This window comes from Aythya ferina, assembly GCF_964211825.1.
Source record: "Aythya ferina genome assembly, chromosome: 4".
Lineage (NCBI taxonomy): Eukaryota > Metazoa > Chordata > Aves > Anseriformes > Anatidae > Aythya > Aythya ferina.
Window position 1 is genome coordinate 20,236,607 of NC_140300.1, and position 27,444 is coordinate 20,264,050.

Below are 27,444 nucleotides of genomic sequence, written 5' to 3' on the forward strand. Positions count from 1 at the left end.
CTCATTCACAACTAGGATGGCTTCCTTAAATTGCTGCGGTAAGTCTTGACCCTACTGTGTGGCCTGCCTCTCTCTGTTTCCTTCATGCATAAGCAAAAGTTCATCCAACAAATAATGCAGAAATATTTTCACTTTGGATCTTGGTGTTTTAAAGAAAAATAGCCTCAGTGCAAATTTTCTTCTTTCTATGAGTCTGTGGTTTCTATGAGTTCCGCTCTCTGTGCAGGAGTGCAAACCTCCAAAATAGGGGCAGAGTATAGAGCTGTATATAAAATTTTCTCTAACTGTTTATGAATCTGATCCTTCATATATACAATGACTAGTGTAATTCACAGATCAAATATTTTTCAAGGTCACTTACAATAGTCTTCACTGCAATTACTTTAAATTTGCTGCAGGGTTTTGGCTGGACTTTGTGTTCCAAGAAATGTCTTTCATATTTTGTAAAACAGACTTAAAAAAAAAGTTTATTAGAAACTAACCCAATTATATTTTTGTCAAAAATAATAGCCTCTCCATATTGCTTGTTTTTGTTTTCTAGTTAGACAAATATTTTAGTAGCTGTAGGCTATAATATCTGTCATTTATTGTGAGAAATAGGGTGGAGTAGAGTTCTTCCCATCACAGCTGATGACACCTAATTATATACCAGAAAATAGAACTCCCTGGGGAAGAAAAGAATTCAGATCATGCTCAAGTGCAATTGTTTAAGGCTATTTTGGATAGTGTGAGTATTTATGAGCTCCATTAATAATAAATGAACTAATGTTGTAGCTCTACAATTTCCAGACAACCTCATCTGACCGTTGAGATGTTGTCTGTCTGGCAATAACGAAAATACATAAATATTAATATCTTCAGGAAAGAAAAAAAATAAAAAGTCTTACCACTGGTTGAAAGTACATAAAACATGATGAAAAATATAAAAATTGTTGGGCATTGCAATTTGGGATAGCTAGCACTGTCTCTCCATTTACAGTTTAAAAGACACATTAGGTATTTTATCTGTAACAAAAGCCATTACATTTTTACCCTTCAGCCAATTGCTTAACAAAGAGTATTAATTACTTGTCGAATCATAATGCTGGATAAATATGCAGTTGCACAAAAAATTTGTAAGTCTTTTCACACAAATTTTTGGAGTTGTTTTTGAGCCTAAAAGATAAATGAAGGCTACATAATTCCGAGTAAGATAAAACAAACAAACAAAACAAAAAATTAAATGAGCCCCATGTAAGAGTACTTATCGTACTCAACATGGAATTTTATGTTTATAGAAACACAGAAACCTGCACAAATGCCATAAAATGCTTTCTAAACCCCTTTTCACTGAAAATACTGATAATTACAAAGTTTTTAGCATTTTGTTTGTGGCTATTCTTTCCTTATTACATAATTAATTACACAAACATTATATCATACTCAACAGGAAAATAATGTGTTCATACTTTCTGTTGTTTATGATAGTCATTATAATGCCTAGGAAGCCTGGTGGAAGCCTAGGAAGTCCTGGAGGAGAACAAAATACAAAAAACAGTATTGTCTTTAATTTCTTAAAATCTGAAGATACGCTTTTACCCACCTGCATCAACGTGGGTATCACACTCCACAATTAGGAGAATAAGAAGCACCCTGAACTGTGAGTCAGGAGAGTCATCTTCCTTCCACTTAGATTTACAGCAGAGAAAGTTTCTACTTGCTGAAGGATTTCTACAGTATGTGATGTAGGTGTATCCTGGGAGCCCTGTGCAACATGAGACAGGGACAGGAGGGGAGAGAAGACACGAAGTGTTAGAAAACTTTCACAATTCTGCAAGTCACATAGTCTTGTTTTCCTGGTGGTGGCAGCAGTACTGTGCAAGCTTTTTTTTTTTTTTCTTTCATTTCCTAACAGATAAACTGTTAATTATACAAAGCAGGGACAGAACATTTTAATCTGTGAATTCAATCAGCATAACCAGGGACTGTAAAAGATTAAAAAATAATAATAATGAGTGCAAGTTAATTGCTTTTATCTCTTGTCAATGAATTTAGTATTTATTTTTTTCAGTAGTAAAAAAAAAAGTATCTTTATCATCACACAATTTCACACAACTGCTCATATATTTATGTATCAGATCTAAGAATAAAGTGATGAAATAACCCTCTGGCATGAAAGAAATGACATAGAAGTATAAATATATGAGCAATTTTAACCCAAAATCCAAACTCCGAAACACAAAACAGTACCAAGGACACAGTTATAGTTCAAAGTCTACAGTAGCAGGTACAGAACAGATATGATTTCTTCCACAGCTTGATACAGTTTATATACCAAGTCACTTTGGTATATAAGTCACATCAAAAGATATGGCTCAGAGAAAGACAGTCTGTTGAAAATTCCTTTCTTCTTCTTTCAAAAAATTTTCATTGTCTATTTATCTGGTTAATTAACCTGTTTTGTATACCACCTTTGAAACCCAGAACCTTCTCTTTCAGAGAAACAGGATAACGGAACACGAGAAATGTACAAGAGATAAGAAAGAATCCATTATTTTTCTGGTTCTTTTCCTATTGTTGAGGCCTATTGTGCAGGGGCTTTTGCAACATCTAGGAAGTACAATACAGAGGAAATATGAGAAAACTTACCTTTGTCATAGTCCCGAGTCATTATTTAGTTGGTTATCCCCATGCTCACAGAGTTGGGTATTTGGTAACTCACATAGACTGTAAAAAAGGACACATGGGAGTAAATTACAAGATCCTACAGCAAGGAGGCCATTATTTATTTTCCAACACATGAAAAATGGTAGTCTCTTTTAGCATTATCTTAATAGCAAATAATCTGTACTAATTTTGTTTTGTGGTGTTAATTTAAACCTCTGTTGTATTATATGCACTGACATGCATATGAATTCTTATATGTATGCATACAAAGACTACTACAAAATTATCTGTTTAGAACCCCACCACCTAAAAAAAATAAACTTAACAATTTCTAATTATTCTTTAATTCCTTTGCCTTAGAACTCTTATATAGCTGTTATACAGAACTGTGTGCTCCCCAAAACTAGAGACTTCCTTCTTATTCTTAACAAGGCATCTGAGGCATTAGCGGGGTCAAAGATTCACCCTCATTCACTGAGCAATATTAAGCACGAATAATTGGAGACACTTTTGCTATTTTTAAACAGCTAAGGGAATCTCTACACCAATAATTTATTTAAACCATTAGCAGTGAGATGGCAATATTTAATCCATGAATAATTTCTATTTTATGGATTTCTGTTTTACTTTTTTTGAATCAGAAGGGTAAACCCATCCCATATATAGTAATTTGCAGAAGACAAAAATACTTTTCTCCTTTGTTTTAATAATGATAAAGCTTGAGACTCATTCTAGTTGACCAGTATATGTTAGAGATGCCATGGCATTTTTAAAAAAAGGTTTTCTAATAGGAAGAAAAAGAAAATTGCAAGATCTGTGGGTTTAACGTTGGTATCAACAAAATCTACTAAATATACTACCTTTCATTGAAAAAAAAAAATAATAAAAATGTTCATAACATCTTTTGGGTGAAATGTAGACATCCTTTTTCATTAAGAACTGAGTCTTATTCCACTGAACCGTATGATCCAGATCTTCTCATAACACCTCCACATTTCACTTTGGTCAAAGGAATTTCTCCCACTGGTGCTGGATGGTTTTCTCTTGGGGTAGGGTGCTATTCAACACACAAAGGAATTAGAATCCATCCAAAGGTTCTACCAGATTTATTAATAAAAAATTAAATATTGTACTGGTTTGTCGTGGTTCCGCTCGAGTGGGCAGCCGAGCTCCACCACAGCCGCTCTCTCACTCCCCCTCCTCAAAGAGGAATGGGGAGAAAATATGTGAAAAGGGCTCAAAGGTTGAGAAGGATGACAAAAGTTGATAAGGATGAGAAAATCACTCAGTAATTATTGTAACGGGCAAAACAGACTCGGCATAAGAAGATAGTAAGATTTATTGCCTATTGCTAACAAGCTAGAGAAGTGAGAAACAAAAGAAAGAAATCAAAAGCACCTTCCCCCCCCATCCACCCTCTTCCACTTCCTCCCCCCCGAGCGGCACAGGGGAACGGGGGAATGGGGGTTATGGTCAGTCTACAGCACTTCTTCTCTGCCGCTCCTTCTCGGTCACTCTCGTCCCCTGTGCTGTGGGGTCCCACCCACGGGATGCAGTCCTTGATGAACTGATCCAGCGTGGGCTTCCCACAGGCAGCAGCTCTTCCAGAGCTGCTCCAGATATGGGTCTGTACCATGGGGTCCATCCCTCAGGAGAAAACTGCTCCAACCTGGATCCCCTACGGGCAGCAGCTCCTGCCAGGTCACCTGCTCCTGCGTGGGCTCCTCTCCATGGGCTACAGGTCCGGCCCAGAATCTGCTCTGGCAGGGGTCTTCCACAGGTGGCAGCCTCCGTTGGTGCAGGGCCACCTGCTCCACCATGGTCTCCTCCACGGGCTGCAGCGTGGAACCCTGCTCCACCGTAGTACTCCATGGGCTGCAGGGCGACATCCTGCTTCACCATGGTCCTCACCACAGGCCACAGGAGACTTCTGCTCCGGCACCTGGAGCACCTCTCCCCCTCCCTCTACACTGACCTTGGCACCTGCAAGGCTGTTCCTCACTCCTCTCACTCTCCCAGCTGCTGTGTGGCGCAGTGTTTTTTTCCCTGTCTTAAATATGCTCTCACAGAGGCACAAAACAACATCGCTTATTGGCTCAGCTCTGGAAAACAGTAGTGTCCTTACCAAACATGGGGCATTCTAGATCCTTCTCACAGAAGCCACCTCTATGGCCCCCTGCTACCAAAACCTTGCCACATAAACCCACTACATGGTTTTTAAGAGTTATATAAACTGTTGTATTTCTTTTTTTTTTTCTTTTATTCATCAACCAAATAGTCCAGTTTTGTTTCAAACTACTAGCTGATAAAAAATAATATATTCAAGTGTAAATATAGACAGCATAGCTGTCATCTAGATGTATAATGTCTACACACAACATGAGACCAATAACTTAAATTACTGCTCTTAAACATACGATGTTTTTCTGAGTCACTTGAACTCTCCTATTTTCTAGCTGTTTTTTTTTTTTTGTTTGTTTGTTTGTTTGTTTGTTTTTATCTCTGTAAACCATTTTTATTGTTGTTTAATCACTTATTGTTTAAAAGTATGAAAAAATAAAGTTAATTTGAAGCAACTGAAGCCCTGACTGAATATAAGGGAAAACTTTTTCACAGTTAGAGTAGCCAAGCATTGGAAAAGGCTGACAAAACAGGCAGTGAAATCTCCAGCCTTTGAGTTTTGTAGATCCAAGTGGATACAGTATATATATATCATTAAAAATCATGAAAATTATGGTATATATATATATATATAATGAATATATATATATGTGTGTATATATGTGTGCGTGTGTGCGTGCATATGATGACGCCAAGCAGGAGGAGAGGGATGCCATCCAAAGGGACCTTGACAGGCTTGAGAGGTGGGACAAGGAAACGTCATGAGGTTCAACAAGGCCAAGTGCTAGGTTCTGCATGTGGGCTGGGGCAATCCCAAATGCAAACACAGACTGCTAAGAGAATGGATTGAGCCCTGATTGAATGGATTCAGCCCTGATGAGAAGGACCTGTTGGTTGATGAAAAGCTCAACATGAGTCAGCAATGTGTGCTTGTAGCCCAGAAAGCCAACCATATCCTGGGCTGCATCAAAAGAAACATGGCCATAAGGTGATTCTACCCTCTACTCTGCTCTTGTGAGACGCCACCTGAAGTACTGTGTTCAGCTCTGGGGCCCCCAGCACAAGAAGGACATGGAAGTATTAGAATGAGTCCAGAGGAGGTTCACAAAGATGATCAAAGGGCTGGAGCACCTCTCCTATGAAGACAGACTGAGAGGGTTGGGTTGTTCAGCCTGGGAAAGAGAAGGCTCCTGGGAGACTTTATAGCCACCTTCTAGTACCTAAGATTGTACTAGGTCTGGCTGGGATGTTAACTTTCCCTGAAGCAGCCCATACAGTGCTGTGCTCTGCACTTGTAGCTGGAACAGCAGTGTTATTACACCAGTGTTGTGTCTACTGCTGAGCAGCAGTGGCACAGCATCGGGACTCTCTCTAACCCTCCTAGGGGGTGGGCAAAAAGTGAGAAGAGAAACATCACTAGGGCAGCTGACCTAAACTAACCATTCCATACCATATGATGTCACACTTAGCAATAAAAGGTAGAAACAGAAAGAAGAGGGGAAGGGTGGGCTCTCATTGTGAAAACGTCGGTCCTTCTCCTCCCAAACACTGGCTACATGCGTTGAGGCCCTGCTTCAAGGACATGGTCAAGCATCGCTCATTTATGGGAAGTAGAGAGTAATTTCTTTCCTCTGCACTTCCACGTAGCCTTCATTTGTTTTATTTGTTTGTTTTCCTCCATTTTTTTTCCTTTCCCCCTCCCTTTTCCCCTCTCCATTTTTTTTTCCCTTTAGTTACATTGTTTAGTTCATAATAATCTTTTTAAATTATTATTATTATTTCCCTTTAATTAAATTTTCCTTATCTCAACCCGTGAGTTGTTCTTTGCTTTACTTCTTCCCCTCCTCATCTAAGGAGAAGGAGTGAGAGAGCGGTTGTGGTGTTTAGCTGCCCAGCACGGTAAAACCACTACAAACGGGGACCTACAGGAAACGTGGGGAGGGACTCTGTCAGAGAGTGTAGTGAGGAGTAAGGACTAATGCCTTTAAAATAGGGTAGATTTAGATGACATATTAGGAGGAAATTCTTCACTCATAGGGTGGTGAGGCACTGGAACATGTTGCCTAGAGTAGTTGTGGATGCCTCATCCCTGGAAGTGTTCAAGGCCAGGCTGGATGGGACTTTGTGCAAAATGGTCTAGTGGAAGGTGTCTGTGCCCATGACAGCGGGGTTGGAACTAAATATTTTTAAGGTCCCTTCCAATCCAAACTGTTCATTAATTTGATATATATTTTTAAAAGAGGCTTTACCATAGGAGTTTTGTTTTTTGGCCTAGGGATAAATTGGGAATAGATAATACAGAAGAACGCCAGACATTTCTGTTGCTGAATCTGTATGGTGCATTACATATAAGATGGAAGGCTATCTGTGAAAAAACAGTCCCTCTGGCTTTTTACAATTTTCACTTATCTCCTGCTCTCCATGACCAATTATTTGTTAAAATTCAAGGTTTAGATTTTGTTTTATTCTCATTCTGCCTGTTTCAGTGCTAAATCCAAACTTTTATTTCCATTCTATTTTCCCTTTTATTCTCTTTGGTCTGAACTGAATTTCACTTGAACTGGACAGTTTATTTCTATTACAATCTTGTATGAGATTCTCTAGAAGCATACCAGCAACAATTTACAGTTGCTGGTTAACAAAAGCCTGGAGCTTTGGGAAAAAAAAAAAAAAAAGTCCTTCTTTACAATAGAATTGAGAATGTTCGGTGTAAGCAAAGATGTTGTATATTAACTTTAATTTCTGAAGGGCCTCTAAAAGATTAGAATAGATTTTCATATAAAAGATTAAAGGAATATCTTTCAAACAAAGACCACTCCCAAACAGTTTCTAAATATCTGATCCAAAATATGATGATATTCTACATTTAAAAAAAAAAAAAAAAAGAGGCTGGAGTTCATTTAACATTGGCAAACAATATATTCTTTTCTGCTTTCATTCTCAGAAACACATGAGATGCTTTATGTGACATTAAAGTTAAAAAAGGAAAAGAAAAACACAAAGAAAATCAATCTGAAGCAATCATTTGAAATGGAAAATATATACCCAAGTAGATTAAATTTATTGGTATTCTGAGCAACTGAAAGTAGAATCTTGTAATGAAAATGATCAGACTATCTTAAAAATAAGTGGCATTACCACCATCTTAGAAAATAACTGCTCAGATATGTTTGGGGAAATTAATGCTCAACAGAATTAAAGGGCAACGCAGTTGTAGAAAGAAAGCCAAATCAAGTAACTGTTCCCTCCACATTTAAATATGATCATGTTAGAATTATACAGTTTATATATTTTTTAGTACTGAAATTCTGGTGGTGTCCTACAGTAACCATCTCTGAAGCATTCTGTGCACACACAACAGGGACTTTTATTGCAGTGACCTTCACTCGTTGTCAGCTGTGCACTATGCTATGTTGAGCATAGCATGCCATAAGAACAGATTTACTGTCTAGGTCTAGTTCTGGTTAAAATTATTTAGTATGTATCAATTAAACATTGTGGGATTTGAGATGGTGGATAACAAAGTGCTGTCAGCTTCACGGCATGGAAAGAAAATTCAAGGGCATATGTACTGAGCTGACCGCTTTTCTAGATCACAGTTTATAATCTCTAAGGGAGAATTCTCATTCAGCTCTCAATGAGTTCTGTGTGATCAGAGGCCAGATGTGCACAGGGGACTTAGGAGGAGCTTTAAAACAAAACAAAACAAATAAAAACAAAACAAAACAACAAAACAAAACAAAACGTTTTTCTTATCGTCACCATGATTTTGGAAGTCGACTTAGCCTATATTCTGAATGAGAAGAAGGGCTGATATGATGACATATCTACATTCAGTGCTGTTGGAGAACTTGTCCAAGTTGCATAAATGAACACAGTTTGTGCTGACATAACCAAGTGTCGTGGTTTAACCCGACCGGCAGCTAAACACCACGCAGCCGTTCGCTCACCCTCCCCCCTCCCTCTCTGGGACGGGGGAGAGAAATGGAAAGTGAAGCCCGTGAGTTGAGATAAAGACAGTTTAATAAGACAGGAAAAAAAAAAAAAATAACAAAATAATAATAACAATAATAATAATGATGATACAATGGTGATAATACGAAAGTAATAATAGTATGTACAAACAAGTGATGCACAATGCAATTGCTCACCACCCGCTGACCGATGCCCAGCCTAACCCCGAGCAGTCCGGCCCCCTCCCCCCGGCTAGCCACCCCTATATATTGTTTAGCATGACGTCAGATGGTATGGAATACCCCTTTGGCTAGTTTGGGTCACCTGTCCTGGGTCTGTCCCCTCCCAGCTCTTACTGCACCCCCCAGCCTGCCCGTTGGCAGGACAGAGCAAAGGCTGAGATGTCCTTGGCTTAGTATAAGCACTGCTCTGCAACAATTAAAGCATCGGGGTGTTATCAGCACTCTTCTCATTCTAAGCCAAAACACAGCATTCCACCAGCTACTAGGAAGAAAATTAATTCTGTGCTAACTGAAACCAGGACACCAAGCCAGTACAATTTGGATTATGATTTCCATACACTTTGCATTCCCTCTTATTCTATACTGCACTGATTGATATCTTTGTACATTGACAGCAGAATCAGAGTTCTGTCTGGACACTAGGAAATATATCTTATTGACTTTTAATATGTAGATGCTTTCTAAGTAAATGTCTTACATCATCCATTTCTTAATATTCCTTTCCCATGGTAGCCTCCTTTAAAAGGTATGCTGGCTTCATCTTTTCTTCAGTATTTTCTAACCAGCTGTATCAGAACAAAATACTCTGCCTGACCACAATAGCTAGAAGGGAATTCTGACATTTCACACTACGACTTAATAACAACTTTTACCTGTATCATCATGGGTGTTTTTCTGCACCTTCTCTAAATATTTCCTTAGAACTGTGTTCTTGCCTCGGCTGGTTTTTGAACCTTTGTAGTATGAATTTGAATCAAGCCTATCTGTCCAGCCTGCTGTATTTTCAGTTTCCCCATTGCTTCCTGAGACCTGGCAGATGGGTATATTTTCAACATGGTCATGCACATATATGACTGAAACAATTCTGTAAAGACAGAAGAAAATGTGTTGTTGTTGTTCTTTTTGTCATAAAGCTGTCTAGTATTTCTTTACTCTTTGTCAAAAAAAAAAAAAAAAAAAAAAAAAGAAAAAAAAAGCTTTAAGAAATCGTACACATTATCTTCTGCAAGTACTGCAATAAAACGTAGACTCACAGAGAGCTATAATACTTTTAAAATTAGAACCATAGAATCATCTAGGTCAGAAAAAAATACTACTATTTCAGTTCAGCATAGTAGAATTAGACCTAAATAAATTCTACCTGTCTCCTAATAACTGCTTCAGCTGCATCTTAAAATGGCCTGATTAGATAAGCAGTTCAGTCTATCTATCTGAAAAGAAATATTTTTTTTTTCTATATCTCTTTTGAGCTTTCAGCTACTGTTGAATATGCATAAAATCCTGATACTCTTCTCCAGTCTACAGTCCCTTTAGAATGCAAATACCTCCCAAAATGATTCTGCCATACTGAATTTTATGGGACATTCCACTGAGCCCCACCCTGTAAAAGAGTTTAGTTTCATATATTTGATGTAGATATGAAAAAATACATTGCAAAAAACAGTTCCAATTTTGAGTGCTATTAACTTCCATGACAATATAGAAGGTGCCTGAAAGAAATGTATTACATTCTTTGTCATTCTTTGTCATTTTTTGCACTCAGTACTAACCTAACTAGAATAATCATAGAGTAGTCAGAGAAAATAATGACACTGAAAGGGACCTTTGGAAATCATCTGGTTAAATCCCTAATATAACTCAGGTTGCTTAGGACCTTTAGCATTCAAAAATAAAATATCTCCAACTGATATTTCAAAATCTCATTGGAAAATCTGCTCATGTGTTTGGTCATCTTCACTGGGGTTTATTTATTTATTTTTTTTCTTATGCCCAATGAAAACTTCCATTGCCGCAGCTACTGCCAGTTATCTTGTGCATGTCACTGTGCAGCTCCACATGCAGCACCATCATCTTTGTAACCCTTGAATATTTCAACTAAATCTTTCCTAATCTGTCTCCAAACTAAACAACCTATATCTCTGTCTTTTGTTGTGCAGTGTGTGCTACAGCCCTCAACACTCTTAGTTCTTCTTCACTGGACTTGTTCCAGTTTCTTTATGTGTCTCTATTGTTGATGGGCTGATAGCCATATACAATATTCCAGATGTGGCTCAATAAATACTAAATACCATCAATAACCTTCTCCATCAACAGCAAAGCTACACTCTTGCTATTGCAACCCAGTATGTAGTTAGCCTTCTTCACTTATTCATTTTTGCATTTTTTTGCATCATTGATGCATTTTTTTTTCATTTAATCACTGATACATTTCATCAAAAGCTGATTACTTCATCCGGAAAGAGATACATATTCCTTAGTTTTATTTAGCCAATTGTCTGCCAGCTTGTGAAATTGCATTGAATTCTTAAGACAGGTTCTTCTAATTTTATTCCTGTTTGCTGAAGCAGTTCTTCTGTTGTCCTCCTCGGTAGCAAAAGCCTGTTGTGTTCAAGCTGAGAGAAGAGTGCTGGGTTCAGCCATTGCAGTTTGTGCCTTACCCACTCATTTTCTTGTACATTCATCTAGAATCTGTTGTTTGAAGAGGCTGTCTCTGAAGCTCAAGCTGTTACCTTGCTTTCTTTTGCCCTTCAGGCCAGACCTCCTGAGAATCCACTAGTAAAAGCCTCTCACAAGGTCCAAAGAGTTTATTTAGGTATCACTTTAGGATTTTAAAGTTTAGTATATCATGATCACTGCAGTCAAGGCTATCATGAACCATCACACCACTGGACAGCTTTTTTGAATTTGTAAACAGCACATCCAGTACAGCATGTAGTCCAGTATGCCCATCAAAATCTTTGTCAAAAATTGCTCCCAACACACCTGAAAGATTTTTATGCTGACCCACCAAATCTCTGCAATCTTAGAGATGTCATATCTCCGCACATGTCCATGGGTTTCCTGTCCTTTGTCTTTGTTCCTCTTGGTGCACAGGTTTGTGTAGAGTTGAGGCAGCAGCAAACTTCCTGCTCCACAGCCCCAGCCAGGCAGCAAAAGAACCAGAATACGTTCCTGGGGATGGAGATGGGCTGAGGCCAGGCTGGGATGTCAGCCTGGTGGTGGTCAGTATCAGGTCTAGTGAGGGGAGCAAGGGTCAGACACAGCTCTGGATGTTTGGACAGGTTCATGGAGACATGTTGTACTGGGCTTGGCTGAGATGGAGTTAACCTTCTCTGCAGTGGCTTATAGTGTGCCGTTCTCTGCACTTGTAGAATCTTTTGCACTCCACACCAGTGTTTTGTCTATTGCTGAGCAGTGCTGGGACAGCACCAACAATCCCTCTAACCCCCCCAAAGCGAGCAGGCTGGGGATAGACAAGAAGTGGGGAGGGGACACCACCAGGGTAGCTGACCTAAGGAATATGCCATTCCATATGATGACACACTCATGTGATGACACACTAAACGTGATGACACATTTTTTGGTTCTGCTTTCTACTCACAAGAGGTCCCTAGAAGACTTCTCTAACTCTGATTTTATAAAGACTTTTAGCTCTATTCCCACTGTAGCAAACAATTGAAAACTCTTAAGGCATTATATATATATATTTAAATTCGTCCATTACATTAGATCAACTCACATCCACAAGGATAAAAAGATCTGGCAAACCATAAAAAAAAATACACTGTATCAGGTCTGTTTAAAAATAGTAATAGTAATAATAATAATGCATAATGAATGCAAAAATACTGAAAGTTCTTAATATATTTTTATTTGATTATTATGAATTTCAATAGAGAAAATTCAGTTTACAATAAGCAAGCTCAAAACAGAAATAGAGGGTCTTGAGATTCAGACTCACTTCTGAATGTTTGTCAAAATACTAGATCTGTTTCATTAATTTAGTTCTCTTTTATCTTGGTTGCCAGCATAATATATTAAAATATTTATGCTTAATATATTTTAGGAGTTCTGCTAATACGCTGTCGAAACATAGCCCATTATGATACTGTTTCATTTCCATGATTTTTTTTCTTTAAGTTTTCAATTATTTGCAAAACACACAAATGGAACGGTCAGTTGAGATATTCATAATGGTAATAACAATAATTTAATTTACAGAGGAAACCATACCAGACAGTAGATATTGCAGTCTTTTTATTATTATTATTATTATTTTTTCTGAATAATTAGAATGAAACCTGAAATATCATATCATTAATCTGTTTCTCGTAAAATTAAAAATAGTGGAAAACCTCCATTGTTGGTAATGATTGTAATATTATAACCTGTTCTTCCTTCTGAGCACTTTAATATCTTCCATTTAAAATTAACTCAATTAGCTAATTAATTTAATTTTAATTTTATAACTAAAATACATAATTACTTGTCACAGAGGACTAAATATTCACATTTATTCTCAGGTTATCAAGTCTTCCACTTCTTAACATTAAGATAGTATTGCTAAGACATGTACAAACCATAGAATCACTAAGGTTGGAAAAGGACATCTGGTCCAACTATCCCCTTACCACCAATATCACCCACTAAACATATCCCTAAGCACCACATCCAACCTTTCCTTAAACACCCCCAGGATGGTGAATCCAAGACTTCCCTGGGCAACCCATTCCAATGCCTAACCACTCTTTCTGAGAAGAAATTTATCCTAATTTCCAACCTGAAACCAAAATGAAATAAAACTATAGAAACAAAATTTCTTCAAGATTTTAGTTTAAACCCAACATTAGAAGACTAGTGAAGACTTACATTTTTTTCTTGTTGTAATTCATAGAAGTTCTCATTTAGACAAAGTATTAAGCCCTCAAAATATCATCTGTTTCATAGCAGTGAAAAGTTCAGGATCAGTTCGTAAGAGTGCCAACAAAGACAGGGTGGAGCAAAGGCAGCTTACTTCAGCCAACAGTCTGGCTTCTGAGGGTAAAAAAAGTTAAAGAAGTGACTACAGTGTTATCACAGAATTTGTTCTAAAAAAAAAAAATTGATAAAAAGAGAACAAACAAACAAAACAAGCAAATCACTTTTACCCTTTACTTGGTTTAAGTCCACAAAATGAGTTTGATGTTGGTGTTATAATGGTATAAATGAGTCTGATGGTAGGAACAAATCAGATAAGAATCAAGAACATTTCACTTCCCCAGTGCAGCACAGAAAGAAGCATCTTCCTGGTCACCAGTTATCACAGTTAGTATATCCTTCACGTGTTCTGAGAAAATATGGCCATTGAGTTGCGAAGTCTGAATGATGCCCCAGGAGTTATTGCTTTGGGGGAGAATTACCAGTATATAATAGAAGTTTCAATTCAAGGGAGGCAGTGGGGAATAGTGTGTGTTAATCCCTAGACATCTGTAGGTCCTTAGAAGTTAGCTAGAAGGTCAAGTAAAGATGACTAGAAGGGGTTGCTTATCTTCTTTGGTTGATGTGGTCTCTATAACTTTCAGCTTGTAGTTAAATAAGATGTTCAACTATTTTTGCATCATTAGATAGGTGATACAGCCAGCATATTTTTAATCTCAATTTAGCTGTTATGTCACAATCTTATCTTTAAATTTGTCAAGAAAATGTGTCAAACTGTTAAAGGAAATATTGCTACCCTCTAGCTTTTAAATCAAGGTACACTTCTTTCTGCATACTTGCAATATTTAAAGTACAGAAAATCAATTTAAATAGTCTATTAAAACTGTCATACAGAAATTCTCTGCTTTCACAGAAGAATCACAGAATGGCAGAAGTGGAAAGTTGTGTCTTCTGACACAACACCCTGATAAAGCAGGGAGTGCTAGAGCAGGTTGAGCATGTCAGATTATGAATATCTCCATGGACACTTCTCTGTTCTAGTGCTCAGCCACCCTCACAGAACTTCTTTTAATTTACTCTTATTAAAAGTAAATATAAATACTTACATCATAATATACTCCACAAACTTGTAGTATATATATATATTACAGCCTATGTGGTTTAAAGACTTTTTTTTTTTTTTTTTTTCTCACAACTTTTCTAAATTAACAAGAGGAAAATTCCCTAGTTCTGCTTGCAGTGCAGCATTATTTTCACACTGTTAAACTGCAGGCAACGTACTATCAAAGCTTCAAGAGGAAGTCAGTGTGCCAGGTCTTTCTTCTCAGTGTAATATCCCTGACAGTAAAGCGAATATCGATGACAGCATTAAAAGTCCCCTGGCAGGGCTTTGCTAAATCTGAAAAAAATAAAAAATAATCTAGCCACTCAATACAAGCTTGCATGCATCCTTAAAGTCAATACAAGAAAAAAGTCTCCTTACATGCAAATTGACACATGAAATAACTGAAAGATCTGCACTTTTCCTTTTTTTAACTCCTCATGGAATGGCTAATGACAAAGAAGAAGCTAACCATAAATAAAATGCAGATTGTCAGATCAGGTAAAGCAGAAGGTAATATTCTAATTTTTAGCAGGTTTTTTTGTTTTTGTTTTTGTTTTTTTTTTGGTCATCAAACTCAGTATCTGGATGCTGCTTTTGTATTAGAATTCAAATTACAGTAAAATAGTAATATAGGAAGATGTTGCTGTATGCATTCATTTTGAATCACAAAATATCAAAAGAGTGAGAATTGACTACAAATGTTGTGAAGTATTTAAACATTTTTCAAGTTTTTTCTTCAGAGCTCATTTTTCAGAACTCAATTTCATAGAGCAGATGAGGTTGCAGTTACAAGTCACTGAGCAAAGCCAGAACACCAAAAAATTTTTACAGTTAAAGAACATTTTTTTTTTTAAAGTCTCAGAGTATAAGGCTGTTCTTGGTGATACAAATTTATGGTCGACACATTATTTATAGTGTTATTGTAAAATAACACTGTAGTGTTACCATGATTTACCATGTAGTTTATGCAGAATACCAGATGGTGTTTTACAGTAGCTGTGGAAATGCCATTCTTTACTCTAGCCTTCTGACAGTGACTAATAACGCCACATGAAGATAAGAGGCTAGAGAGTACAAGGAAGACATTTGACCATGTATCCTTCCCTGGCATTCCACTCCCTTTTATGTGCCTTGACATCACAAAATCACAGAATGGTTTGCATTGGAAGGGACCTTGAAGATCATCTAATTCCAACCTCCTGCCATAGGCAGGAACACTTTCCGCTAGAACAGGTTCCTTAAAACCCCACCCAACCTGGCCTTGAACACTTACAGCAATGGGGCATCCACAGCTGCTCTGGGCAACCAATTACAGTGCCTCACCACCTTCTTAGTGAAGAATTTATTTCTAATACCTAATCTAAACCTACCTCCTATCTTTTAGTTTAAAACCATTTCCACTTGACTTAAAGCAGAGAATTGAATAGTCTTGCATGGCACTGGCACCATTCTGCTAGAAAACCAATTATGTTTCACCAATGGGGAAAATATTGGAAGAAACAGATTATTAACTCATAAACATCATCCTTCATAATTTCTTAAGGGCTTATTGACTATTGGCATATCCATTTTTAACATGGGATCCTGTTCAGAAACTAGTTTTACATAACAAGGGAAATGTTACATTTTGGCTTCCCTGTAGAAGTATACATCTTTCCTATCACTAGAAATTTTCATACTTGTTGAAATTATGCTCGACTAGTAATAGAAAGGGAATCATTAAGAAACTAGAGATAAATTATAGTAGAAGTATCCCTGCTAGCCTGCTAGCAGTGTCAAGCAAAAATGGTATGGAATATCCCTTTGGTTGGTTTACGTCAGCTGCTGTGGTGATGTTCCTTTCTCACTTTTTTGCCCACCCCATTGGAGGGTTAGAGAGAGTCCTGATGCTGTGCCAGCACTACTCAGCAGCAGACACAACACTGATGTGATACCACTGCTGTTCTAGCTACAACTGCAGGGCACAGCACTGTATGGGCTTCTTCAGGGAAAGTTAACATCCCAGCCAGACCCAGTACACCGTCACAGTTAAATCCTTGGTCTCTATCCAAACTCTACGGATTTCATTCATTAGCAAAAGTGAACAAACCTGATTAATTTGTGATTTAAGTTAATGTTCTTCATAAGTGAACATGCTTCTTATAATTTTGAATCTGAGAAACAAATTCCATTATTTCCATCTGAATTATCATCACCAGTACATTTCATCTAATGGTGTATAAGAAACGTAGTGAAAGTGTTCATATCTGACTAGGAAAAGAGAATTTTGATTTAAAACTTTTTTATTTAAATAACTTTATTGATTGAGTAAAAGAGAGAAGAAAATCTGTCTTCATTGCCTTACAACTTTATTACTTCTACAGTTCTAACAAAATTAAAAGCAATCTAAAGTGTATTACTAGTAATAAAATACAGAAATATGCCTCACAATTAGATAAGGATGAATATTTTTAAATTGTAACTGAAAAACCTGCTGGTGAATTTTGCTGAAATTCACAAAATCCACCAAATGATGTTTTCAGTTTTATTTAATTTTCTTCCAGAATAAAAACAAACATCCTATTGTGGTAATAAAGTAGTGCCATTACAGAATACTAACTATACACATACATTAATCTTTAATTAACAAAGAAAAGATTACATTAAAGAAAAGAATATGACAGGTGATTATTGATGGTATTTTGTCTACTATGTGTGCTGTTAAGCACAGAAGTTGGTAAAACAGAATAATTACTTTTCGTATTGAAAAAAAATGAATAAGGACATTCCCTTTTCATTTCATACAGTGAAACTATGATAATAATTATTAGCATGTTCTTGTCAACACAAATGTAATTATGTATTATTGATTCTAGTGGAAGCATATATAGAAGGATTTATGTATTTTAGTTTAAGCAAAAATGCCGTTTAATCAGAAATATATTGGATTTCACTTTTTTTTGTTTGTTTGTTTTTTCTCTTTATTATCTCATCTCTGTATATAATTAAGTCAATCTATTCAACATTTTTTCACCTCATAAGAGATGATACTTTCAATAGATAATAGCACAGAAATATATTCATGCATGTTATGTCAGAGAAACTATTTTTTTTTTTTTTTTTCATTTGCACTTATCTCCCTGTATATTGCAGTTCTTTTTTTTCTGTGTCTCTGTTTTATTCTAGGAAGCAGATTTCTTAGCTGATGAATCAGCGCTGCCTGATATATTTTGATGCCTGAGTGACTTTAGAGTAGTAATGAAAACTGCCACTTCCTAACAGGTATTTTGCTAAGTCTAGTGAAAAAAAGAAATGTTACATCTGGATTTATAGACTGCTGAGTCTTAGCTGCAGCTTCTTCTTCTTTTGGTTGAAAAACATTAATAATAGTATCAATACCAATTATAACAGAATAAATTGTAATTTTGTTGTTGGTGTGTGTGGTTTTTTTCCCCCCTCTATATTTTCAAAGCATAGATCCTTTGAATTATGGGGCAAAAGAACTTTAATTGCTAATGTCTCCAAGCATCTAAATCATTAACTGTGAGCAGTCAGCTAACAAAAATTCTTGGTCTATGGATAACATAATCAGTGTAAAATTTTCTGCCCTGATTCACTGGCAGTCTCTTGTTCTTTCCATTTATTTTGTTCTCAATATTTACATTCATCCAGAGTTGATATTTTAATGGTATCATTAATAGAAGATGTCTACATGGCCTGGATATTTGTGGTACTGAATTATTTTGGACAAAGGAGTCATTTATAGTCATGTTTCCAGATGTTTTAGAAATTCTCATGTCTTTATTGCTTTCCCCCTAAGGAAGATGCAAGCCCTTACAAATTTGAACTGAACTATGGAGGACTCTAAAAGCTCTTATGTACTTGCCTTAGGTTTCCACTGTAGTTCCATTTTGAAGAGAATCATGAGATCTATAGGCATATCTATAATTGGGTTTGTATGAATAAATAAATAAATAGTTGTATTTAAAAAATTCTACTGTAGTTTAGTGTCTGTAAAGATAGAATTATGACTTGTTTAGGCAAAGGATTTGCATGATCTACTGTAAAATGTTTTTTATTCCAATGTCAGAGATCTCAGTCAGGCTTCATATTATGGAAAAATGTTGGAAAAACTTCGTTAAAATACAGGAGATTTCAAACAATCAAACAATTGTATATCATTTGTTTAAATCAATTTGGTTAAAATCATTTGTTAAACTGATTTTAAATTGTAAATCATTTGGTTCCAAGCAAATAAAAAGCAAGCAAGCAAATAAACAGATGAGATAATGTTCCTGATTATTTTTTTTATTATTTTTTATTTTTCTATATTTTTTTCTGAGCTTATCACAGGTACTACATTAAATCACATCTGGAATTGTACCTGCTTATAAATTGTGGGAAAAGACTATGCTATACAGGCACAAACTATAAGTTTTGTCCTTCACAGAGTTACTTTTCACTTTTGCATTTAGTACGTATTGAACGTTAAATTAAGAAGGAACAAATAGGGTTCACAGAAAAGTTTTCAAAAATAGAGGTTCATTTGTTAACCAAAATTGATCAACCGTGAATGATACTTAATATTTGTGATGTGCTGGGCCTTTTTAGCATTCATGTATGTAAAATTCCATTTCTGAGGATATAATTAGCTCAAGAATGACCAACCTTATTGTGATTTTTTTCCTCCTCATATATAATCAGAATTTATTTTGTTGCAACTATTGTCTATTTCCCCATATCCTTTTTCCGTGCACTTGTGAGAAGCAACCGACTCTTTCATCTCTATAACTTTCTGCTAGGCAACCAAAGAGAACAATAAACTCCCCTCTTAGCCTTCCTTCCTAAACCCAGCTCCCTTAACACCTTCTTACATCCTGTGTGCTCCAGCTAATTTTACTACATTGCTGACTTTCTGAAGGACTCGGTCTCTTCAGGTTGTTTTTTAGTGTCATATAAAAAATTCCACATAATGTGCCTACTGTTTCTTTTCTTTCCAATGGTCTCAGTAAAATCAAACATAACATTTCAGATAAACATTATGAGACAAGAGAAACTTCTTCCTCATAAAGAACAATGAAGCAGTAGAACAGGCTTGCCAGAGAAGTTGTACAGTCTCCATCCATGGAGGTTTTCCAAGCTTGACTGGACAAAAAGCAGGGAAACCTGGTCTGGTCTTATTTTGAGCCCAAGGTTTGACTGGATGACGTCCTGAGGTATCTTTCAACCTGAACTGCATGTACTATGAGACTACAAACAAATGGCAAAATACAGAACATATTAAAGATGGGTATTAATGAATTCTTTTTGACTCCTGAATGCAGCTGGACTCAGTACCAAGTATCTTTTGATTTTATACTCCAAATAAGAATAGGTTGGAAGAAGTTTCAGGTGGTCTAAGTTTAGGGACATTTGTTTGCAGATTTTGTTTCAGTTTGTAGCAGTGTACATACTTGGATTTCTTTGGAATTATTTTCTACTGTTCTTTCACCTCAGTGAGCTTCAGAAAACTGTGCTTTATTTTGAAACAGAAACAAACAATTGAAAACCACTTTGAAATTCATCAGTTTATATCTATTAAATTGGAAGGATACTAACCTGAACATCTTAAACATATGGGACTTTTTAATTCACTATAACCTAACAATAGATGGATTGCAAGTTGATTCCTTCCCTTTGTACATGGCCAAGTAAAGGGACTAATTAAAACTCATTTGTTATAAAAGATTTATAGCTATGGAAATTAACCTGACTATACCAAGATATTTGAAGAGATTTATTTATTTTTTTTTTAAGAGGATTAATAGTAAAAGAAAATTCATTAAGAAATACTGTGCTTTTGAATACATGCAACAGTACTGAATAAAAACAAAGTGGTTTAATGAGAAAAAAGAATTGTAATAACTAGAACAAACATGTTTATTTTTGCTAATAATATCATTTTTGACTACTTAATTTCATTCACTACACACAAAGATTTCAGATTCTTTTCATAATGTTAAAAATCATTTGTCAAGAAATATCCTACAAATCACATAATTATTTATCACAAACACAGTTATGTCCTGAGCTCTACCATTGATTCAGATCCTGTACAATTATTAACTTGGTATACCTTTCTTGTTGACAATGAGCAATGCAATTGTTCAGCTGGAGATTTGGCTTACCTGAATATGACTGGTTTTTACCTTATTTGTAGCATTAGAGGTATTGGCTAACATACCAACAGAAAGTATCTTAAGAAACTGTGTATTTCCCAAAACACTGGGACAGATAATAGGCTGCCCACAGTGGTACTCCATATAATGCAGTGATAATCAGTGTTTTCATGCAGTCTTAGGTACCTCAATAAAATAGTCCTAAAGCAGCACTCACTTTGTCAAAAATATTACTACCAGAGATGTGAATAGTAATATAAAAATGAAAATGGGAAGACTTCTGTCTGCTTCTCTTCAGAATGTTTTTTTTTTCTTTGTTTTTTTTCCCCCGCCATTAAGACATCATAAATGTCTTGATAAGAAGCGAGAATATAATATAAAATACAAAACAAATTCTTATAAAGCTATAAGCATGCTTGCAGAATAATCATGTAATGGAATAATTTCCTCAATATTAAATTATAACAGTATAGAATATTTCTAAGAGCATAGAATATTTCTAATTAAAAAATGTTGTGAAAGCTTTAGTTAAATGTTATCTGCATCTTCCATATATTTTAAACAGTTCCAGTTCTTTTCTGAATATCAATAAAGTACAATAGAGAAATAATAATAATAAAAAAGTAAAATCACTTCTTAATTATATATTTTAACTGATATGACTCTCACTCTATGATAATGTTTCTATCTTAAAATAATTATGCTGAAATTGCCGTCTTCAGTTATTAGCAATTCTGATGAAAATAAAGGCTCTAGGATACTACAGGCCAGAATAACAAAATGTGTTTAGCTACACACCACACTGTGCTAGAAGGAAAGACAAAATGCAGTGCTACTGTAGTTAAAAAATGAGATTTCCTCTGAGTTCACATCCCCTTCAAGGTAAATTGTGGTTTGATGTCTCACGGTCAACTCATGTACTGGGGATTAAGTTAATTAAGAGTTGCCCTACTCTATTAAGGCTCCCTGTAGACTAATTATTAAAGTGCCTTGGACCATTACAAACCTACAGCAATATAAAGTTACAAAAAGGGTTGCTTATATTATGAGCACTCCAGTACAATAAGAAGATTGCCTTTTCCTCTGTTTTTCTGCCATCTAAAGAATAGAAAAATATACCAACAAAAAATCTGCACATTTATTAGTTTTTGTTTTTTGTTTGTTTGTTTTTAATATATGCACATCCATCTGCTTTTATCACTTGTACTCAAATTCCTTTTAGGTGGAAAAGGTTACCTTTGTAATTTTGTATTTTTCTTTTATTTTTCTAAATTCAGTCAGCATATGGGATTTAGGGACTTTTGAAAGATCTAATTATGAAATTAAAAATATATAGCGTCATTACATAGAATTTCTTGTAGAAATACTGAAACTATGTAGAAATTACATGATTTTTTCTTACACTTTGCTATTTTATCTTTTAAGAAAACAGAAATCACAGGATATGACTCTATTATCTCACCCGTTTCACACCAGTGTAGCTCTACTCATTTCACTAAAGGTTATCATAGTTTAGAACTGTGTTGCAAAATTATGAATAAGACGATTGCAAAAGAATATTTTTTAAATGTAATTTTGTTTAACATATTTTTGTATTTGCTCTTCATTCTTAACTGAACTGATAATGATGAAAAGGGGAAGAACAGTAACAAAATCACCCTCCCAAATCCAAGTAGTATCTCCTAGGCATAGGTTTATTTGTCTCTGACAACTAATTTTCCTGAATAGGGATAACAGTGTCTGCTTGCTAGTCGCATGAGTTTATCAGCAATTTCAGTAGAAGCATACAAGGAAACTGTGTGCTTTTGAAAATCCACTTCTGCATTTCCCCTAGAATTTCTAAGTATAGGTACAGCTGTTTAGGCCATTCAACATGAAAAGAAGTTGTAATTACATGGTCCTTCTTAAAAGAAACACTGAACTTCAAGCTTATTACCAGAGCAAAGAGGCAACCTTGTACATAAGGCAGTATACTGAAAGTTACAGATTTTGAAAAAGCTGTTCAGTATAATTGACTTGTTCTTGTGCTTTGCTATTATACTGTGTAATTTAACAGTTATGTTTACTGGATAAATATGGGCCATTTAAGACTGTTCCATAAGGATGAGAATGTCCTTTCTCTCACAGTTACGCACAGTGAACAAAATGAAAATAATTTTTACAGACCTACTATTTAATTGGAGACACATAAAAAGAAACTTCTGTATTTCAAATACAAATTACACTTCTGATCTTACTATATCATCTTACCATGTAATTATTAATAGTCTTTGTTAATCATAAATTATGTATTGCAGATTATGCTTTTACAGTTTTAAATAGATAAAATATCTGATTGATTTGACAAAAATAGCCCTCTTACCTTTAATTGTTGATTTGCATATGTTTGCATTGGAAGAATATTTTACACTACTTCGTTAATCAGTGTTAAAGACAAGAGCTACAACAGCATATCTGAATGACATAAGACTAAATTTAGTAAAATATATTTATCTCTATATGTATAGGTATATCCTATGAAAACTGTTTCCCTCTGATTTTGAATTGTTGAAAGACTCACATGAGATAAATCCTGTCATAGGTCTGTGGAGTCTTGTACATGCAAATTAAAAGCTGAAAAATCTAGTTTGAAGTAGAAATTTAGAATTAGATTTGAAGTAGAAATAGGGACTTATAAACAATAGAGATATTTTAAGCTCAAAAGACAAATTCAGGAACCCTCTGTTGAGCTTTTCTATCAAATTGAGGTCATTACATCAAAAAATCATAGAATGGTTGGGGTAGGTAGGCAGCTCTTGGGATCGTATAGTCCAAGCTCTGTTCTCAAGCAGGATCAGCTAGAGTACGTTGTTCAGGACCACATCAAGTTTGGTTTTGAATATCTCTGCCATAACATCTTGGTGCAATCTGTTACAATGTTTGACCACCTGCTTGTGTTCAGATGGAACTTCATGTGTTTTGTGTCCATAGCTTCTTGTCCTGTCAGTGGGCACTACTGAGTAGAGTCACACTCCCTCTTGTTCAAACTCTCCCGTACACATTAAGGTCCCCTCTGAACCTTCTGTTCTCCAATCTAAATAATCCCAGCTGGCTCAGTTTGTTTTGTGACATGTTCCAGATTCTAGATCATTTTCATGGCCTTGTGCTACATACACTGTAGTAAGTGCAAGTCTCGTACTGGGGAGCCCACAACTGGACCCAATACTCCAGATGTGGTCTCACTGGTTCTGAGTAGAAGGGAAAGATCATCTCCCTCAGACTGCTGGCAATACTTTGCCTAATGCAGCCCAGAATGCTGTTGGCCACCTTTGCTGCTAGGGGACAGTGCTGGTTCATGATCAATCTTGTTATCCAGCAGGACACCCAGGTGCTTCTTGGGAAAGGTGGGTCAACCCCCAGCACATACTGGCACTTTGGGTTATTCTTTCCCCAGTGAAGGACTTCATATTTTCCTTTGCTGAACTTCATCAGATTCCTCTCTATCCATATCTCCAGCCTCTTGAGGTCCCTCTGAATGACAGCACAACCATGCAGTGTATAAGTCATTCTTTTCAGTTTGTAATGTCTGCAAAGCTGTTGAGGGTGCACTCTGTCCCATCATACAGGTCATTAATGAAGAGGTGGAATGGTATTGGCCACAGTGTTTACAACCGGGGTACATCACTATTGACTGATATCCACATGGATTTTGTGCCACTGATGACAGCACTTTGGGTGCAGTCATTCCAACAGTTTTCAGCTCACCTCACTGCCCACTTATCTAACCCATATTTTGCCAGTTAGTCTATGATGATGTTATGAAAGACAGTGTCAGAGTTTGTAGTGTCAAGATAAACAATATCCACTGCTCTCCACTTATGCACAGCAAGAAGAACACCCACATAGTGCATACACAATTCAACAATAGATGACAGTCCAGTCATTGAATTTGGAATTTCCTGAGCTTGTGGGCTGGTTTGAGTCACTCATTTGAAGAAGACACTATGTCCTGTTTCTTGCCAGCCTGCCTGATAACCACTGTTGTATAAGTCTTTGCATGCTCAGATATTGAGTCTAGCCCATTATTACTGGATTACAGAATTTTATATTGATTCAAACCATATAACTCTTCTACTGAAATGACCCAGATAGTTGTAATACCGATTTATGTTTGTTACTGTATTGCTCTGGGGGGATAAATTGTTTATCCCTAAAGCTGCTGGTCTGCTGTCTATTACTGTATCCCACATCTATAAATTTGTCAGGGCAATGTTAAGTCCTTACACCCTGTAACTGCACATAGACCTACCTCCAAAATTTCAGAATTAGCATTCATAGGTACCAAAAACTTGTTAGAAGTGCATCAGTTTTTAAAATACTGATCATGTCCACATAAGGCCCATTCTTAAATATAGAATGTTTCAAATACAAGGTATTTGCCTCTTCCTATCCTTCACGGTTCAACCTAATAGCTATCATTCTTGAGCTCTGATTCTGTGTAAAACTTGTGTATCCTAAGCCAGACACATAGTGTTTTTTTTTTTTTTTTCTGGAGATTTTTGTAATTGTGGCATTAATGTTAACAACAATGAAATTCTATTGTAATGAGTTGTTCCACTCATTTATTTTTTTCTTTTTATGACACAGTAGTTATGGTTTAAATTTCTTGTGCTAAAATAAACACACCTTTGCCATTTAGGAGGATAAAAAAAAGTGGACATGAGATGTAACAATTTGTACATTATTTACAGTTTTATAACCACAGTTACCATTGTTAACATGTTTCTAAAAGTTGACAGAAATAAGCACCTACCTAACAGTGTTGTTCAGAAACTATTTGTCACGTCATGTGCAATTCCAAAAGTTGACATTTCCTGCATGCTATGGCTTAACCCTGGTAGGCAGCTAATCCCCTCACAGCTGTTTGCTCATTCCCCCACAATGGGGCTAGGGAGAGAATCAGAAGGGTAAAAGTTTGAGAACTCATGGGTTGAGATAAAGACAGTATGATAGGTAAAGCAAAAGCTTCACGTGCAAGCAAGGCAAAATTAGAAATTCATTAACTGTTTCACACCAGCAGACTGATATGTAGCCATTTCCAGGAAAGCAGGGCTCATCACATGTAACCATTACCTGGGAAGACAAACACCATCACATTGAATGTTCCTCTGTTTTTTCCTTCTTTTCCCCAGCTTTTATTGCTCAACATGGTATCATATGGTATGGGATACCCCTTTGGTCCATTTGTATCTGCTATCTTGGCTATGTCCCCTCCCAGCTTGTTATGCACAACCATCTCCTCATTGGCAGAGCAGAGAGAAGCAGTAAAGACCTTGACTCTGTGTAAGCTCTGCTCAGCAATAACTAGAATATCAGAGTGTTATCAACACATTTTTTTGTCATAAATCCAAAACACATCACCATATGAGGTACCACAAAGAAAACTAACTCTATCCCAGCCAAAACCAGTAAACCACACACACACACACACACACACACAAAAAAAAAAAAAAAAAAAAAAAAAAAAGTAATGAAAATCCCATCTGTCCAATTGCAACATTGAGAACTACAGAACATGAAGAATATTAGACCACTGACTATTGCTGTCATGAAGGTGATAAATTACTGTTTTGTTTACCTTTCTGGTCCATATCAATGACACAATTTGTTCAAACTAGTGTAATTTCTGCGGGGAGATAACGTTTCAGAGCAAGAAACAGAAAGTGACCAAGGACAGAAGGAGCAAATCAGAATACTAGTGGGAGCCACAAACAATCTAGATGTTTTTAATTGCATTACACTGCCAGGAAGCACTGAACAAAATTATCTTTTCCCAAATCAAGAGCACCAATAAGGATTACAAAGATTAAATCTATTCTTTTTTAGGCAGCACAAAAGAATCAACTATCTGTATTCAAGAGCTCCCAAGTACAGTTGCTTTACCTAATAAACAGAGTTGAGTTTTATATATTCAAATACATTTAAAAAGAAAACAATAATTAAAAAATCAGACAATAACTTTGTCTTGAAGGTATTATTTAAAGTCATCTTATCACATTTTATACCTTATAGATACACTTCTGTGTCACATGTTCACCCACCTTAAAGTCTCGCACATAGCTGCTTTGTCAAATAACATCAGGAGCATGAGGAAAGGCAGAGAGAGAGAGAGAGAGAGAGAGAGAAGAGATTCAGAGAAAAACCACAAACAAAAGACAGATATTTGTCTTCTATTAGTGACAGTGGAGTATTTTGGTATTTAAATGTGCGTGGAGTCTGTTTTTAAAACTTGCCCTGAAAAAATGTACTGTAATTCTCACTCCAGTGAGCCAATTGGTTACCATAGGAACAGCTGAAGACTTTCAGTTTTTTTAAAGTTGAATCTGTAACAGTTCCTATATATGGCTCCAGGAATAAGTCTGGCCTGATTCTGAAAAGGAATATCTATGATAGCTAGACCATTCTGAGACCCTGTAAAATTACCATTATATGCATTATTTATATGCATTATATGCATAATTATAATATGCATTATAATTATTTAAGAAAAAGTTGTAAGAGA

The 27,444-nt window shown here is 36.0% G+C and overlaps 1 protein-coding gene across 5 annotated transcripts in view; it reads right to left on the reverse strand.

The window, feature by feature from the left end:
* LOC311435855 (uncharacterized protein) overlaps window positions 1-27,165 on the reverse strand; it is a 75,818-nt gene extending 48,653 nt beyond the window's left edge. For 2 of the 5 annotated variants that reach the window (XM_084517340.1, XM_084517344.1), the window contains exons 1-5: window positions 26,984-27,165; window positions 25,696-25,829; window positions 13,614-13,778; window positions 2,629-2,706; window positions 1,583-1,744 (exon numbers count right to left, since the gene is read on the reverse strand). In XM_084517340.1, coding sequence (XP_084373466.1) covers window positions 1,583-1,744; window positions 2,629-2,650 — 184 coding nt within the window. In that variant the 5' untranslated portion in view covers window positions 2,651-2,706; window positions 13,614-13,778; window positions 25,696-25,829; window positions 26,984-27,165. Of the gene's footprint in view, window positions 1-1,582; window positions 1,745-2,628; window positions 2,707-9,616; window positions 9,829-13,613; window positions 13,779-25,695; window positions 25,830-26,983 lie in introns of all 5 variants that reach the window. The other 3 variants (XM_084517341.1, XM_084517342.1, XM_084517343.1) reach the window with 3 other exon arrangements.
* Between the last annotated feature and the right edge of the window lie 279 nt (window positions 27,166-27,444).